Source organism: Piliocolobus tephrosceles, chromosome 6, assembly GCF_002776525.5.
Source record: "Piliocolobus tephrosceles isolate RC106 chromosome 6, ASM277652v3, whole genome shotgun sequence".
Taxonomy (NCBI): domain Eukaryota; kingdom Metazoa; phylum Chordata; class Mammalia; order Primates; family Cercopithecidae; genus Piliocolobus; species Piliocolobus tephrosceles.
The window spans coordinates 38640465-38657466 of NC_045439.1; the positions used below are offsets into that span (position 1 = coordinate 38640465).

Sequence of the window (17002 nt, forward strand, 5' to 3'; positions counted from 1 at the left end):
TCCAAAACACCACTCACTTTCTAAATAAGAATGGAACCCTGGCCAGGCATGGTGGCTCATGCCTATAAATCCTAGCATTTTGGGAGGCCACAGTGGGCAGACTGCTTGAGTCCAGGAGTTTGAGACCAGCCTGGACAACATAGCAAGACCCTATCTCTACTAAAAATCAAAAAATTTAGCTAGGCATGGTGGTACATGCCTGTAGTCCCAGCTATTTGGGAGGTTGAGGCAGAAGGATCACTAGAACTTGGCATAGCTGCAGTAAGCTATGACCATGCCATTGCACTCCTGCCTGGGCAACAGAGAGAGATTTTGTCTCAAAACATAAAAATAAAAAAGAATGGGACATTTCCAAAGCTAGACATGATAAAGGGTTTACCGAGAGACTATGAAGGTCTCTGCTACCTCCCTTTAATTCCCTCTGTGTAATCTATAATTCCAAACGAAGGACAGACAGAGAAGTACCAAGCTACTTACATATTTGTAAGAAATAGAAAAGGAACAGTAGACAAGACACTTATTTTATTCTCCCTTATATCACAGAGAGCGATTTGTCTCTACAATTACCTTATTTGCAGAAGCCTTAAGGGCAAAGACCTTCCTCATCTTTATTATCCCATTGTTCCTAGCATGGAGTTTTGGACACAAGTACTGAAGGTGGAATTAAAAAGGAAAGACAAAAAGAGTCTGAGATCCAAAAAATAAGTATAAGTTAACCAGATAAAGGAGGGTTCAGGCAGTAACAGCATCCATTAATAAGACAGAGGGGGATACAATAGTGAATAAGACTTGATTTTTCCTTCTGAGGCCCTTGCAGCCTTTAAAAAAAAATATTTTAGGAGGAGAGAGATAAAACACCAGGCATCAGGAATGAGGTAACTAGTAAAATTAATAATTAAAGGCTACTTTTTACTGAATGTGCCAAACATTGTGAAGAACATCACAGACATTATCTCATTTAATAGTCACAGCCCTATGAGTCAGATATTATTAACCTCATTTTTCAAACATGGACACTAAAGGTTAGAGCTAGGATAAATACTTATTCAAGGTCACAAAATTAGTAAACAGTGGAGCTAAGATTCAAACCAACGTCTAACTCCAAAACCAGTACTTTTAACCTCCAAGAACCAAGATGATAGCAATGAAGGTGATAGAAAGTAATCAGGTACTGAATGTATTTTGAAAGTCGAGCCAAGAGGATGTGCTGAAAGATTGAGAGCAGGGTTTAAATTGAAGAGGTATTAGATAATATCTATGGGACTAGATGACTAAATGGAAGAGAACCAGTGCATAAAAATCAAGTCCCCTTCTCCAAATACTGTCAGTGCCGTTTCTTTATAAGTACCCAGAGCCAACTTCTACTCATAAAACCCGTCCTACTCTTTTATTTATTTATTTATTGACTGAATTATTTTTTTGAGACAGGGTCTTGCTCTGTCACCCAGGCTGGAATGCAGTGGCATGTTCACAGCTCATTGCAGTCCTGAACTCCTGGGCTCAAGCCATCCTCCTGCCCCAGCCTCCCAAGTAGCTGTGACTACAGGTGTACACCACTATATCCAGCTAATTGTTTTGTGTGTGTGTTTATGTGGTGTGTGTGTGTGTGTGTGTGTGTGTGAGGGAGAGAGAGAGAGAGAGAGAAGATGAGGTCTTGCTATGTTGCACAGGATGGTCTCTAGCTCCTGGCCAAGTGACCCTCCCGCCTTAGCTTCCCAAATGCTGGGATTTCAGGTGTGACCCACCACACCTGACCTCCTTTTCTTTTTTAACTTTTTATTTGGAAACAATTTTAGATTTACCACAAAGTTGTTGGAAAGGGTACAGAGTTTTCAAATGCCCTTCTCCCAGCTTCTCTTAATATCACCATCTTACATACTATAGTACAATTATCAAAACCAATGTATTAAGATTGATGCAATACTATCAACTACAATACATCTTGCCAGTTTTGAGCAATTACAAATTAAGTTGCCATAGATACCCTTGTACTTATCTATTAGTGCCCCTGCATGTCAAGGTTCCCCATGATTACCTTCTGGCTCAATGATTTACTAGAAGGACTCACAGGACTCAGAAAAGCTGTTATATTGACAGTTATGGCTTACTACAGCAAAAGGATACAGATCAAAATGAGCAAACAGAAAAGGTACATGAGCAAAGTCCAGGAGAAACCAGGTGCAAGATTCCAGGTGTCCTCTCCCAGTAGAGTTGCATGCATGTGCTTAATTGCTCTAGCAACAATATGTGACAACACATACAAAGTAATGTCAACCAGGAAAGTTCACTGAAGCCTTAATGTCCAGCATTTTTATTGAGGGTCAGTCACCAGGCATGCAATGCCTGCACGTGAATGACCTCAGCTCTTTAGATTGTAGTCCCCAGATCCCCAGAGAAAAATAGGCTTCACCATAAATCATACTGTTTGCATAAACTATCTGATCAAATCAGTACCTGTGGCTCAAGTCCTCAGGCATATAGCTCTCTTACTAGGCAGAATATTCCCAGGGCCCAGTGCTCATCTCCCAGAAGCCAATCAAGGGCAGTCCTGAAAAGAGGCCTTTTTTGGGAATGGCTGGATGTGAGTAACCCATGCCAGCTGAATTAACCCTTGCCTGCATAACCTATGAATCCATTTCTGGGCTACCTCATTCATTGTAACAGTGGCACAATATAATATTGTATGGCTATATTAACATTAATTTAGCCAATCACCTACTTATTAACTTTTAAGTTGTTTCTAGCTTTTTGCTAGAAACAATAAAAACAAAGTTTCAGAAGTCATAAAGAGCTACACAAAAGAAAGACACTTTTTCTAGAATTATTTTCACTAAATGATAAAGGCTTAGTCTAGACTGTGAGTTTCAGGGACCTGAACGAACACAGGATAGCTTTAAGAACAATCTGATTTCAAATGTGTGTGAGCCGACAGTAGGCATTTATGGAAAAGAAAAACACTGTAAAGGACTTTTCTTACCTCAGAAGTCCTATGGTGCTTGTTTTCAGTAACAAATATGAAAGTAGTAAGAATAAACCAAAAATTACATTATTTTTAGAAGTCATACAACAATGCTACACACAGCAAAATAGGACTGCAGAGCTTTAATGGCATACCTATGTCTATATCTAGGGTCTAGGACTCCTACTTTACAATCAGAGTAACTTCATCAGGCTTTCACATAGTGACAGTTCTGAATATATATGTTTAAGATAAAAATAGGCCGGGCGCGGTGGCTCAAGCCTGTAATCCCAGCACTTTGGGAGGCCGAGACGGGCAGATCACGAGGTCAGGAGATCGAGACCATCCTGGCTAACACGGTGAAACCCCATCTCTACTAAAAATACAAAAAATTAGCTGGGCGAGGTGGCCAGCGCCTGTGGTCCCAGCTACTCGGGAGGCTGAGGCAGGAGAATGGCGTGAACCCGGGAGGCGGAGGTTGCAGTGAGCTGAGATCCAGCCACTGCACTTTAGCCTGGGCAACAGAGCAAGACTCCATCTCAAAAAAAAAAAGATAAAAATAAATGTCAAATTTGGGTACATACATTCTTTTTCCTCTTATCTCGCAGTTATAAAGACAATATTCCCAATTTATAATTAATAAAACCTTAATTATTTTAAATGAAGTGGCCTAGTTTCTTATTTTTCTATTTTCAGTATTTATTAGTATCTAAGACAAGGTATAATCCTACAAAAATTAAACCCACTTGGCATAATGGGATAGGTCATGGTGTAAAATAAATAAATAAATAAATAAATAAATAAATAAATAAAATCCTGGCCCACATGAAGTTCACCACTAAAAAGAGAAAAAAAATTTATGCTTGTGTCAAATAATAATAAAAAGTTTAACCTTGTTATATGTCCACTTTAAAACAAGAACAAATTCTTTCCATTTGTTAATGATTTAAAACTGTCTTTAAAATAGCAAAATTAAAAATTTACGCATTTTGATTCATTTTTCTAAGCAGCTTTAAACAAAAATAATCATTAAAATTCCAAAAACCTTGATAAGCAATAAATTAGAGAAATGGATATTCTCAAAAGGTGTGTAATCAAGAACACAGATGGCAACAGAAAAACTAATTATAAGCACATCTTAGTAAAATAATTTGGATATTAACAACTTTCAATGGAAATAAGGCATTTCCCTCTTAGAATATTTAATAATATATCCAAATTTATCTCCATATACCTCTTTTGTAAATTGTGTTAACTGGTACTCGTCCCCTTATACCAGAAAACATTTGTACAATATCAAGAAATGAAGGAAGTAGAAGATTAAGGGGAGACAAAAAAGTTCAATATTATTCATATAACAACTGAAACTGATTTGTTGAATTCTCTGAAAAAGTAAAAATGTAGATCTTGGAAATACAAGTAAAAAAGCATTTCCAAAGAATTTTCAAAAGGTCAAATCCTGTTATCTAAGCAATGTATTTTCATTCTCTTTAATTCCAACAACTTATACAACTCTGGAATTGAAAATAAATAAAAAGAATACAACCAACATGGCATACTACAAAGGTCAATTTAAAAACAAAAACATAACAAGAATTCCAGTAGTAAGCATAAAAAAATTCAAATTATGTTTTAAAAGATAAAAATATTCCAATGAATGTAAATATGACATACATGTGGTAAGACTATTTTCATAAACCTTAATTGTACTTTCATTAGCTGTTACCTCCTAAATATTAGTTATCCACAGTGCTAGGTCCTAGAAATCAGAGAAACAGAAGATATAATCCTGTCATTAATAAGTTTACAGTCCACCATAATTCTGTATGTCTCAGAAAAAAAGAAAATTCTGCTGTGGGAAAAAAAAAAAAATCCCCAAACTGGCATCTAAAAGATCTCTCATTCTACCCACTGCTTGTCCTTTCCTATGCTGAGTGTCCTGGAGCAAGTCAGGTCACTTTTTGGCCTCACTGTCATCTGTAAAATGAAGGGGCCAAACTAAATTTTAAGGTCCTTTCTGGCAAAAACATCCTATTATTTTAATCTGATACATAATTTACAATATGTGTAATAACTATTCTGTAAGTGATAATTAGAAGTCAATGATAAACAGTCAACATAAACAGCCATAACCACAATTTAGTTTATAAAGCAATATTTAAATTTTTTTCGGTTATTTTTATCAAGTATCTCTAAACAGCTTCAGAGCCACTGTTTTTCCAATACTAGTGTGAACACGCTTTAAAAAGACAAAGGTTCTGCACCTTCCATCCCAATGGCAGAGTATCACTTACACTACCTCCATAAACTTCAGGAAAAAAGATTCTACCAGACTTCTACAACTGTTTCTCAAAACTGCAGTCTGAACATATTCAAAAGTCCAAAAAATTCTCTGTGAAAATTTTTTAATTTTATGTTTTCATTTCAGTGATACCCTCAAAATATTAGTAAGGCCATCTTATAATTGAAAACTTCTGAAATATATTAATGCATCTGTTTTCAATCAAGTGATACCAATTAATCCCTCTTTAATTCTCAGGGACTAACGTAGAAAAGAGCAACAGCATACTTAAAACTTAAATGCATTCATGCCCACATGAGGGCCAAATGATGTCACCCTTCCCAAACAGATGAAGGTTTTTCAGTACTAGTTCAAACAGAGAGAGGGGGAAAAGCTGAATCATCACTATATATATATATTTAAAGCAGTCTGTGAGATAAGCTTATATATACAGCAAGCGATAATTTAATTTAGCAAAGTATCAAAAATAACATATTAAATTGACATAATTAATTTGAACAGTACTATGGTGCCTATAGATGCAATCCACCTTTATGGTTTTATAAGCATGACTTAATGTTAAGAATTATTAGCTAGTCTTATAATTCTGTACATTTCTGTGATATTGTAATAGAAATGAAGTCAGCAGTGGGGTTTTGTGAGAATATTATTGGCATTTAAAAGGGGTCAGTGCCTTAACCTAGTTTGAGAAAACACTGCTCTTATAAGCAGACTTCTCTCTTACCCTTCTTCCTAATTCCTTAAGTTACTGGGTTTGTGGTGGTACCAGCCCTGGGTCCTGAGCCTACAGAGAAGAGGGAACGGTTCAGATCAGGGTTTTTCGAGCCATTCTAATGGATGTGTAGTGGTACGGCATTGGGATTTTAATTTGCATGTCCCTAATGACGGGATTTTGACTATCTTTTTTTTTTTTTTTTGAGACGGAGTCTCGCTCTGTCACCCAGGCTGGAGTGCAGTGGTGTGATCTCGGCTCACTGCAAGTTCCGCCTCCCGGGTTCAGGCCATTCTCCTGCCTCAGCCTCCTGAGTAGCTGGGACTACAGGCGCCCGCCACCACGCCCGGCTTATTTTTTGTATTTTTAGTAGAGACGGGGTTTCACCGTGGTCTCGATCTCCTGACCATGTGATCCGCCCGCCTTGGCCTCCCAAAGTGCTGGGATTACAGGCATGAGCCACCGCGCCCGGCCAGGATTTTGACTATCTTTTCATGTGTTTCTCAGCAGATAACTGCCATCTATATATCTAGAATGCATGGCTTTTGCTCAGAGGCCATCAGACATTGACCTGTCATAGTTCTACTAGACTGAGATAAAAATCTTTTCTCCTACTGCCTGGCTCTCTGATACTATCTAAATCTCTAAAGCCTTTTCCAAATTTAAGAATCTGAAGAATTATTTTTCTTCCTATAAGATGCCAGTGTAATTTGAGTACAGCTCCAAAATAAGACATTCTGCCACTGAAAATTATATATATATATATATATTTTTTTTTTTTTTTTTTTTTTTTTTTTGAGGCGTAGTCTTGCTCTGTCACCCGGACTGGAGTGCAGTGCCCGGATCTCAGCTCACTGCAAGCTCCACCTCCCGGGTTTATGCCATTCTCCTGCCTCAGCCTCCCGAGTAGCTGAGACTACAGGCACCCACCACCTCGCCCAGCTAGTTGAAAATTATATTTTATTACTGTTAAAATAAAAGATAATATAACAATAGGGTTAAAAGCAAATATTAAAATTTAAGTTCAGTACTAATAGAGATAAGATTAAGTAAAGACCAAGATGAGAAGCAATATCTACAATTCATACATTCAAAAATATTTGTTGAGTGTCTACTATATGTTAGGCACTATTGCTGGTACTGAGAATAAGGCAGGCCAGGAGCAGTGGCTCATGCCTGTAATCCCAGAACTTTGGGAGGCCAAGATGGGAGAATTGCTTGAGCACAGGAGTTTGAGACCAGACTGGGCAACATAGTGAGATCGTGTCTCTACAAAACATAAAAAATTAGCCAGGTGTGGTGGTGTTGCATGCCTGTAGTCCCAGCTACTTGGGAGAATGAGGTGGGAGGATTGCTTGAGCCTGGGAGATTGGGGCTACAGTGAGCCATGATTGTGCCTGCACTCCAGCCTGGGTGACAGAGTGAGACCCTGTCTCAAAACACAAATAAATAGAGAGAGAGAGAGAAAATGAGGCAGTAGAAGGAACACACAAATATTAGATACATAACATGCTAAGGGGTGAAAACTGTGATGGAGAAGAAACAAACTATAGTAAGAGGACAGCGGGGGTATGGTTAATACTTATATGGTTTGGGAGGTCCTCACTGATAAGATGACAGGATAGAATAAGCCATGTGGATATTTAGAGGAGGAAGGTTCCAGCCTGAGGAATAGTAAATACTCCTCGAACAGGAGTATCTGTTGGCATGTAAAAGGAACTACGAAAAGGCTCGGGTTTACTAATTTGTAAAGCAAATGAACCTGACAATAATATATTGCAATATATAATATAATATATTGCAACTACTTTTGCATCAACCTAATTAAACCACCTATTCAAGTATAGTATAAATGTGTAAAACTTCATGATTTCCTTTTATTTATTTATTTTTTAATTAAATCCTGGACCTGTGTGAGAGATTTTCCATTTAAATGCATCAATTTAGCTAGGAAAATTCCAACATTTTCTAAAGGAAATATTTTTCAAAATCCTTTTAAAACCAATCTTACTTGTCACAAAAAAACAGATATCACAGTTATATAAGTACATAGTATAAACTGCATTTATCTCTAAAAAGATAAATAAAGCCAGAAGCAGAGAAATGGGATATTTAGTACCTATTTTTTCAGAGGGTTCTTCTATTAAAAACAAAGAAAAGCAGTGCCCCTTTGTCACTTGGGAAAATAAATCACCTTAGGAAAAACTGAAAAGCATTAGCCTACAATTACTACTTAACATCAAACAAACACAACTTTTAAAAAGTGAATTTTATTTTGCATGGGATTAAGTCAAGCAACAGTATGAATTAACAATAAAATAAGAATATATAGTCATCCTCCTGTATCCATGGAGGATTGGTTCCAGGACTACTCTGCAGATACCATAATCCATGGATGCTCAAGTCCCTCAAATAAAATGGTGCAGTGTTTGCATATAATCTATGTACATTCTCCTATATACTTTAAATCAACTTTACATTACTTATAATACCCAATACAACATACATGCTATGTAGATCTCTGCTAAACTTAGGGAATCATGACAAGAAAAAAGTCTGTACATGTTCAGTACAAAGACAACAATCCTTTTCTTTTTTTTCAAATATATACATGATTTTAGAGAGAGGGTCTCACTCTGTCTCCCAGGCTGGAGTGCAGTGGCATGAACATGGCTCAATGCAACCTCAACCTCCTGGGCCCAAGTGATCCTCCCACGTCAGCCTCTTGAGTAGCTGAGACTGCAGGGGCACACTACCACATCCATTGTTTTTTCAAATATCTTCTATCCTTAGTTGGTTGAATCCATGGATGCAGAACCCACAGATACAGAGGGCCGACTATATAGGACATAAATTTCTATTCAATCAAGTATCTTTATACAATATTTCAAAGTTCCCTTATTCTCCTTGACCCGGAAAAATATAAATTTGAATTTATCATTTTAACCAACTACACAATAAGATGTAAAACATGAACATCACCCAAGATAAACTTAACAGCACTTGACTTTAATTCAAAACACAAACTAAAAAGCCATTAAAGTATGTAGAACTTTTTGAATGCCGTATTTTCTCCCTTGACTTCTTCCTTGGTTTTATAAATCTCAAAGGCTGTGTGGTAGTTTATATTACTTATACATATTCTTTATGTTGCAAAGATCCAAGATTTTAATTTTCCAAAAACAAATCTAAAAATTATAAAATCATAACCAAATTTTATCTCCATTTAAGGAACTATCTTTTCTTGAGATGAAGCATGACTAAAATTGAGGAGCCTGAATGTTGATGAGGCTGTGGAACAACTGAAACTCTCTGACACACTGCAGATGGGAGTGTAACTTAGTACACACTTATGTCTTGCAAGTTACACATCACAAGCCCTTGCAATATCCTGTCATCTTCAGATTTCTGATCACAATGCCCACTACAAAAAGCCACGCCACAATTAATCTTTCAAGGTTTTCTTACTGACACTTTTCACTACTATCATTCCAACATCCCTTAATGGTTGACCTCTGACCACTTGAGGCAAACCAAATCCTATTGTACACAAAACAGCACTGAATACGATAACACAGTATCTAAACCTAAAATACTTACAACAAAACTAACAACAACTGCAGTATTTTTTTTAATTACATAGAAATGGACCTAGGCAATTTCATGAAGTTTTACTACAATATGAGAAATTTGATATAAAGCATATACAAAAAGTAAACAATGAGAAAGAAGAAAAGGAAGGACTACAGGAACTTTTAAAAACATCATTTAAATCTACTCCAGGCTCAAATTATTAAAAGGATAAAACAATCTCAGCAGATGAGCTAATTGAAGATGATGGTAATGTTTGCTATAGGAATTAGATTGTACTACCTTTAAAAAGTCATCTGTTTTACATTTTCCTCTAATTTTATTATTTGATACTATAAGTCAGTGAATGTAATACAAAAGAAAGAAAAGAAAGGAAAAGATATAAGAGAAAAAAAAGAAAAACTTACTGGGATTGAAAACTCCTCAGCCAAATACTTCAAGGAGGATGCTTCTCTTGCCAAGAACTTGTTTCTTTCTTTGAGATTGCCTTGAAGTTGTGTATCAAACTCCTTTCTGACCACAGAAGCAACAGAGTCAATAATCACAAGTTTAACTCCTTTTGAGATAATTTCTTCTTCCAAAGATTCAATCCTATAAAAGAATAATTTATAAAATAGTCAATAAATTTAAGATAAAGTAAATAAATAAGGGTATTGCAAAGGCTAAGCAAATTAAAAACAGTAACAAACTATTCTTTCCTAAGTTACAGTAATGATTTGCAAGAATTCAGTAAACCTAACTTATTTTCAGCTCTTCTAGACATATAATACTTTTCTGGAAACACAGCAAACTGTTTCTGTGTAGTTTCAGAATTCCTTGATTCTCCTAAGATAATGCTAATGCTCCAATTCTGGGGTAAAACGACTTGTGGTAGCCAATCTGTAAAATGGCCCGCACTTACTCCCTCCTCTTGGTATTTCACATCCTTGTATAGGTCCCTTCCACAGTGTGCCAGACTTGATCTGTGTGACCACAAACATATGACAAAATCATGGTACCGTATTTCTGAGTGTAGGTCATAAAAGACTACAGCTTCCATCTTGGGTACTCTTTCACTTGCCCAGTCTCTCAGGTCACTTACTCTGAGGGAAGCAAGTTGCTATGTTGTGATTTATGGAGAGGCCCAGATGATAAGGAACAAAGGCCTCTTGCCCACTGCCAGCAAGAAACAGAGGCCTTCCAACAACTACATTAGGGAGCTTGGAAGCAGATACTCCAGCTCCAGTCAAGCCTTGAGATAACTGCAGCCCTGGCCACCAGCTTGACTATAACCTCTTGAGCGCCACTGAGCCAGAAACACCCAGCTAAGCTACTCCCAGACACTTAACCCTCAGAAACTATGTGAAATAATATGTATTTGCTGTTTTAAGCTACTAAACTGTGAGACAATTTGTTAATGGAACAATAGATAAGTAATACACCACTTAATTAAATCTAAAACATTTTATTCATTTAATTTTTTTCATTTTTAAAGAAAGACTTCAACCAAAAGGCTATAACAAAGAAGAACACTGAAAAAGTTATTCCACATAATTCTAACCTGTAAAGACTTTTTCACTCAGAAGCTGAAACATAAAAGATAAAACATAAACCTTCAATGCATTACTAAAAAATCAAAATCTAAAGCAGCATACCTTTGTAGAACTTCATCACAGGTGAGTTCCCGATAAAGATGAACTCTACTACTTGTCAAAAGTAATTTTTCTTCAGTGTTAAAATATCTGGGAAAACGGGATCCTGCTATCTCAACCAGTCTGTGGGTAAAAAAAAAACAGCACAAACAAAAATAGTTAATTCTATTTAAAGTCACATTGCTGAATCTCTAAATAATTTTACTTGAGAAACTTCTAAGCCTTATCAATAGAGCAAGTATAAGCAAAATGGCTTAATATATAGGTTTAGAATGTAAGCTCTCCTTTGTAAGCAGTAACGGAGGTTAGCAGTCATAGCATGAAACCAGCAAGGGCTGTTGGATTTCATCGAATCTTGAGCAAACAACAATGTCTCTGAGATTGATCTTTCTGGGATCAAATATGTTTTTTGTAAATGATATTTAGAGTAGCAGCTATAAGGTATGTTTACTAAATAAGAATGCTTTCATTTTCTTGAATGAAATAAGTATATTTGAACAAATATGGTATATTGTATTATAGCAGATATCAGTAAGTCTTCACGTCTCATTCCAGAAAAATACGCTTTCTCAATTGAAACAATTCAGGCAAATTAATGCTATGCAATAATTCCTTGGTAAAGAGAAAATTATGGCCCAAACAAATTAATGTTTCAATATTTTCTTAGTAAACAAAAAGTGATTTTCTAAACACTGATTTCTGGCCTCAAAGCCAGTTTAATATATGCAGTAGGCCAAACACAAGAGAGTGATAAGTTAAAACGCCATCATTCATATTATAAGATATGGAAAGCATTACTAGAAATTTCTCATATTTATGGTTTAAAATGTTAAAAATATAAGTCTTTGAGTTTAACCATCTCATTTCATTTTAAATGTTTTGAGTTTAACCATCACATTTCATTTTAAATGAAATGACATTTTGTCAGCCCTAGTACTTAGCCATCCCAGGGGAACTGGGAGGAGAGGCTGTAAACTCGAAAACCATCCTATATTTTATGTTCCATTTAGAGACTCAAAAGTACAAAAGAACAGTGTTTTCATTTCGAAATACTTAGAGTTCTGAGAAGAGGCTGGGAACTTTGAAAAGATAAACAAAACAAGTCCTTACATTTGCTCTGATTAGAAATAAAAGAGAAAAACCTAAAACAGGAAAAGAGAAGAGAGAACTTCAACAACTGTTTTTAAGTATATTTTTGAACAATTTGAAAAGAAAAATATATATAGCTAAGTTGAACAGGAAGAGGAAAAAATACTTCATGAGTAAGGAATAGTACCAAAAGAGGTGTGAAGAGTAAGAATAAAATGGATCAAATAACCATCCAGGAAAAGAGCTTAAGAGAGGCACAGGGATTGCAATGGAAGAAGGAAATGAGGTAAGTGAGGAAATCAAGAAATGAGATGGCACTGGCACAGGCAGAACAGCCAAATCCTGAGGGTTTGGGGAGAAAGCATAAATTTTTTGATTAGAGAAACTATTTGCTGAGTTTAGTGCTGGTCAGAGAAGTCAGCTAAAAATCCCTGGCACTTAGAACCTACCAGTTTTTAACAGGATAGGTCTGGCAACATCTTCTAGAAACATGGAAGTTTTTCAAAATTTGAATGCCCAGTTGATTAGGAACCAGATTGAGAGTACCTAGCTCATTAACAACAAGAACTCAACAGCTGACAATTTTCTGCCCTCTAGCCCTAGGCTGGATTTCCACTAGTGGCTTGAGTAGTGAAAGGCTCTGGAACTTATTGCTGTTTTCCCATTGCTGAAGGCCTCGCAAAAGGAATGGTAGTCAAAAGACAGACATGAACAACCTTTGTTCACAGTTACCATGCTAAATAACTGTATTAAATGGACCATTTACACAGCAATATGCTGTAATTTTCTCTGTTTCTCCAAATGTTTATTTTATAAAAAACATTTAAAAAATATAAATCAAAAACTAAATAGAAATGCAGTATTTGACATGTCTCGCATTCATCTCAGTAACTTCTTGTGACAATCTTCATCACAAAGATCTTTTTGTTTAGGGCAAAAAACAGAAAAGAACCTATCGTTTGCTCCCAGACATGAATTATATAAAGTTTGAAAATAATGCCATCTAGTGGATATCTTTTTATAAAAAGTATTCGTTTCAAAATGAGCGCTTAAGATACATTCATTCAACAAATATTTATTGAGGACCTACTATATGCCAGGCACTGTTCTAGGTGCTGAGAATATGGCATTGAACCACCACCACCACCGAAAGAAAAAGAAAAACCCTTCCTTCATGGGGTTTACATTCTACTGAGGAAGACAAATAAATATATATTATATATCAAATAATAAGGCTCTAGAGGAAAATGAAGCAGTATGAGAGAACAGAATGTGACAGGTGGGGCTAGTGCTATTTTGTATTTTATGTAAGGTGAACTGACAAAGCCTCATTAATAAGGTGACATTTGAGCAAAAGCTTAAAAGAGGTAAGAAAATGAACCATGTGAATATCCAGTGAAATAGCACACAAGAATAGGGAATTATAACAAGTGCAAAAGCTTACATGTAGAAAGATGCCTGGTATGTCCGAGAAACAACAAAGAGACTAAAGTATCTGGAACACAGGGAATAAGAGGGAGAATAATAGAAAACAAAGAGCTAGCCAAGGCCAAGATCACATAAGACCTTTAGGTCTGTGGTATTTTTTTAGCTTTTATTTAGCAAAATGGGAAGCCTAGAAGCAGGAACAACATGATCTGACTTTTTTTTTTTTAAAGGACTGCTCTAACTGCCAAACGGAGAAGAGGCTTGGGCAAGAGTGAAAGCAAGGAGATCAGCTAGCACAGATAAGAGCTGGTAGTGACCAGTTAAGAGCTGGTAGTGATCTCACCCAGGGAAGTAACAGATCAAGTGATGAGAAGTAACTGGACTCAAGATACAGTTCAAAAGAGGAGCTAAACGAATTTCTTGGCCGGGCGCAGTGGCTCACGCCTGTAATCCCAACACTGTGGGAGGCCGAGGCAGGCAGATCACCTGAGGTCAGGAGTTCAAGACCAGCCTGGCCAACATGGCAAAACCCCGTCTCTACTAAAACTACAAAAATAAGCCAGGTGTGGTAGCACATGCCTGTAATCCCAGCTACTCAGGAGGCTGAAGCAAGAGAATCACTTGAATCTGGGAGATGGAGGTTGCAGTGAGCCAAGATCAAGACACTGCACTCAGCCTGGGCGACAGAGTGAGCCTCCATCTCAAAAAAAAAAAAAAAAAAGAAAGAAAGAATTTCTTGACTAATTGGATGAGTGTCTAGAAGAATGGAATCACAACTTTATTGAAGCAGAAAAGACAAGATTCAAATAAAGGTTTTGGTTATTGGTGCTATTTGCATGTTTTATTTCCTTTATGGGGGAATCAAAAATGCAGTTTTTGACATATCAGGAAATCCATGTATGTAAACCTATCCAAGTTCCATGTCATTACGCAAACGAATATGAATCTGAAGTTCATGGGAAAGCTCAGAATTCAGATATCAATCCAGGAGTTATAGCCCATAAAAGATCTTAAAGATCATAAGACCAGATGATATTAGGGATTGAGTACAGATGCAGAAGAGAAAAGGTCCTACGACTGCGTTCTGGGATTCCCCAAAGCCTAGAAGTTAAAATGATGAGGAGGATCCAGCAAAAGAGACTGAGAGGAGGAGGTGATCAAGAAGGTAGGTGTAAAATAAGAGAGAGTGACTCCAAGAAGCCAAGTGGGCTGGGCATGGTGGCTCACGCCTATAATCCCAACACTTTAGGAGGCCAAGGCAGGAGGATCTCTTGAGCCCAGAAGTTTAAGACCAACCAGGGCAACATACCAAAACCTTATCTGTACTAAAAATTTAAAAATTAGCTGGGTATGGTGGCATGTGCCTGTGGTCCCAGTTACTCAAGAGGCTGAGGTGAGAGGATTGCTTGAGCCTGGGGAGTCAAAGTTGCAGTGAGCCATGATAGCACCACTGTACTCCAGCCTGGGTGACAGAGTCAGGTGAGACCCTGTCTAAAAAAATAAAAAGAAGTCAAGGGAAGAAAGCTTTTCAAGAAAAAGAGAGTGATCAACTCTTTCAAATGCTGCTATTGGGTTGGATAAAATTGTTTTAATCAGTTGCATTACAGAGCTGGGAACTAAAGCCTGGATAGAGTGAACTCAAGAGAGCATGAAAGAGAGGATTTCCACTTCTGCCCACAAAGGATTAACTGGTACAAGAAATGCACTAAAATAATAAGTAGAAAATCAGACAGAATACATGATATAACAGCTTTCAGGTACTGAACAATAGAAAGCTTGAGACTAATCCTTGAGAGAAAGGAAACAAACCCAATGAACTTACAATCGCCTCAGCTTGCTCCAGAGGCAGGTTCCAGGCTGCAAAAAAAGAAAGGGAAAGCAAACAGAGCCTGGCAGACAATCTGAGTTGAGGAGATGGGGATCAGAGTTTGGGTAAGCTAAGGTAGCTAGAACTTAGGGGGCAGAGTACCAGAGAGGAAGCAGGTGTGCAGAGTGAGCACTGCAGAGATCTGCAGAAAGGTCCACTTGAGAACTAATCCGCACATGTGTGAAGGGAAACTACCTGAGGCTGAGGAAAGGACCACCAGAAAGTATCAGACTGAACAATTCCTAGTGTCCACACAGAGAGGGAACATTTGGGTTTATACAAGATGAAGAATAAAGAGACCTTACTATACACTGGGCATTGGGCAGAATTTTCAGAAGCGTTTTACCTTAGTAGTGGAGCTAACTAAGTTTCAGAATAAAAACCACAGTCACACGCTGCATAACAACATTTCAGTCAATGACGCATCACTTATACAACAGTGGTCCCATAAGCTTATATAGTATATTTTGACTATACCTTTCCTTTGTTTAGATACACAAATACTTACCATTGTGTTGTAATTGCCTATTCAATAGAGTAACACGCTGTACAGGTTTATAGCCTAGAAGCAATAGGCTATACCATATAGTCTAGGTGTGCCATAGGCTATACCATCTAGGTTTATGTACACTGTATGGTGTTCATACAACAACGAAATTGCCTAACAATGCATTTCTCAGAACATATCCCCATTGTTAAGCAAAGCATGACTGTACCTGGGATTTTTCTACAACAAAATTCAAAAGCAACCTTCAAAAGGACCAAACTAATACTAAACTGTACCTTAAAACAAAACCTAACACTCTTTAAAGACATATGTTAAAATCCAGCACCCAACAATGTAAAATTTACAATGTCTAACATAGAATTAAAAAATTACCAGACAAGTAAAGGAAGAGGAAAAGATCCATAACCAGGAGAAAAATCAGTCAAAAAAAACAGATTTAAAAATATATATATATGATGGCATTCATAGATAAAAATCTTAAACCGGCTATTACTAATCTTCTCCATTTGCTCAAGAAAGTAAATGAAGCAGGGGTTGTCAAACTGTGCACTATGGCCCATTGCCTGTTTTTGTCAATAGAGTTTTATTAGAACACAGACATATTTTTAATATTTTGTTTGACAAAATAGAAGCACTTCTACTACATTCTGAAGTATAATCGTTGTCTCAAGTAAAAACACCTGTATAATTGGGTTCTAAGATTAAGAAGTCACTTTTTCCATGGGAGACCATTTTTACTTGAAAGAATGATTGACAGATAAGCTATGCTTTTTCTGACTTAAGTATTTGGTAGACGTTTTCTCAAAATGAGCAAAATAAGCCTGACACTTCAAGAAAAACAAGTGGCAATATTTACTGCCAATGATAAAATTCAAGCTTTTAATGAAAAATCAAAACTCTAAAAAACTTACATCT

The 17002-nt window shown here is 36.8% G+C and overlaps 1 protein-coding gene across 9 annotated transcripts in view; it reads right to left on the minus strand.

Moving 5' to 3' along the window:
- Positions 1-17002, minus strand: part of RAD51B (RAD51 paralog B) — a 776005-nt gene that overhangs the window by 704209 nt on the left and 54794 nt on the right. For all 9 annotated transcript variants that reach the window (XM_023182488.1, XM_023182498.1, XM_023182515.1 and 6 more), the window contains 2 exons: positions 11199-11318; positions 9972-10155 (listed from right to left, as the gene is read on the minus strand). In XM_023182488.1, coding sequence (XP_023038256.1) covers positions 9972-10155; positions 11199-11318 — 304 coding nt within the window. The remainder of the gene's footprint in view (positions 1-9971; positions 10156-11198; positions 11319-17002) is intronic.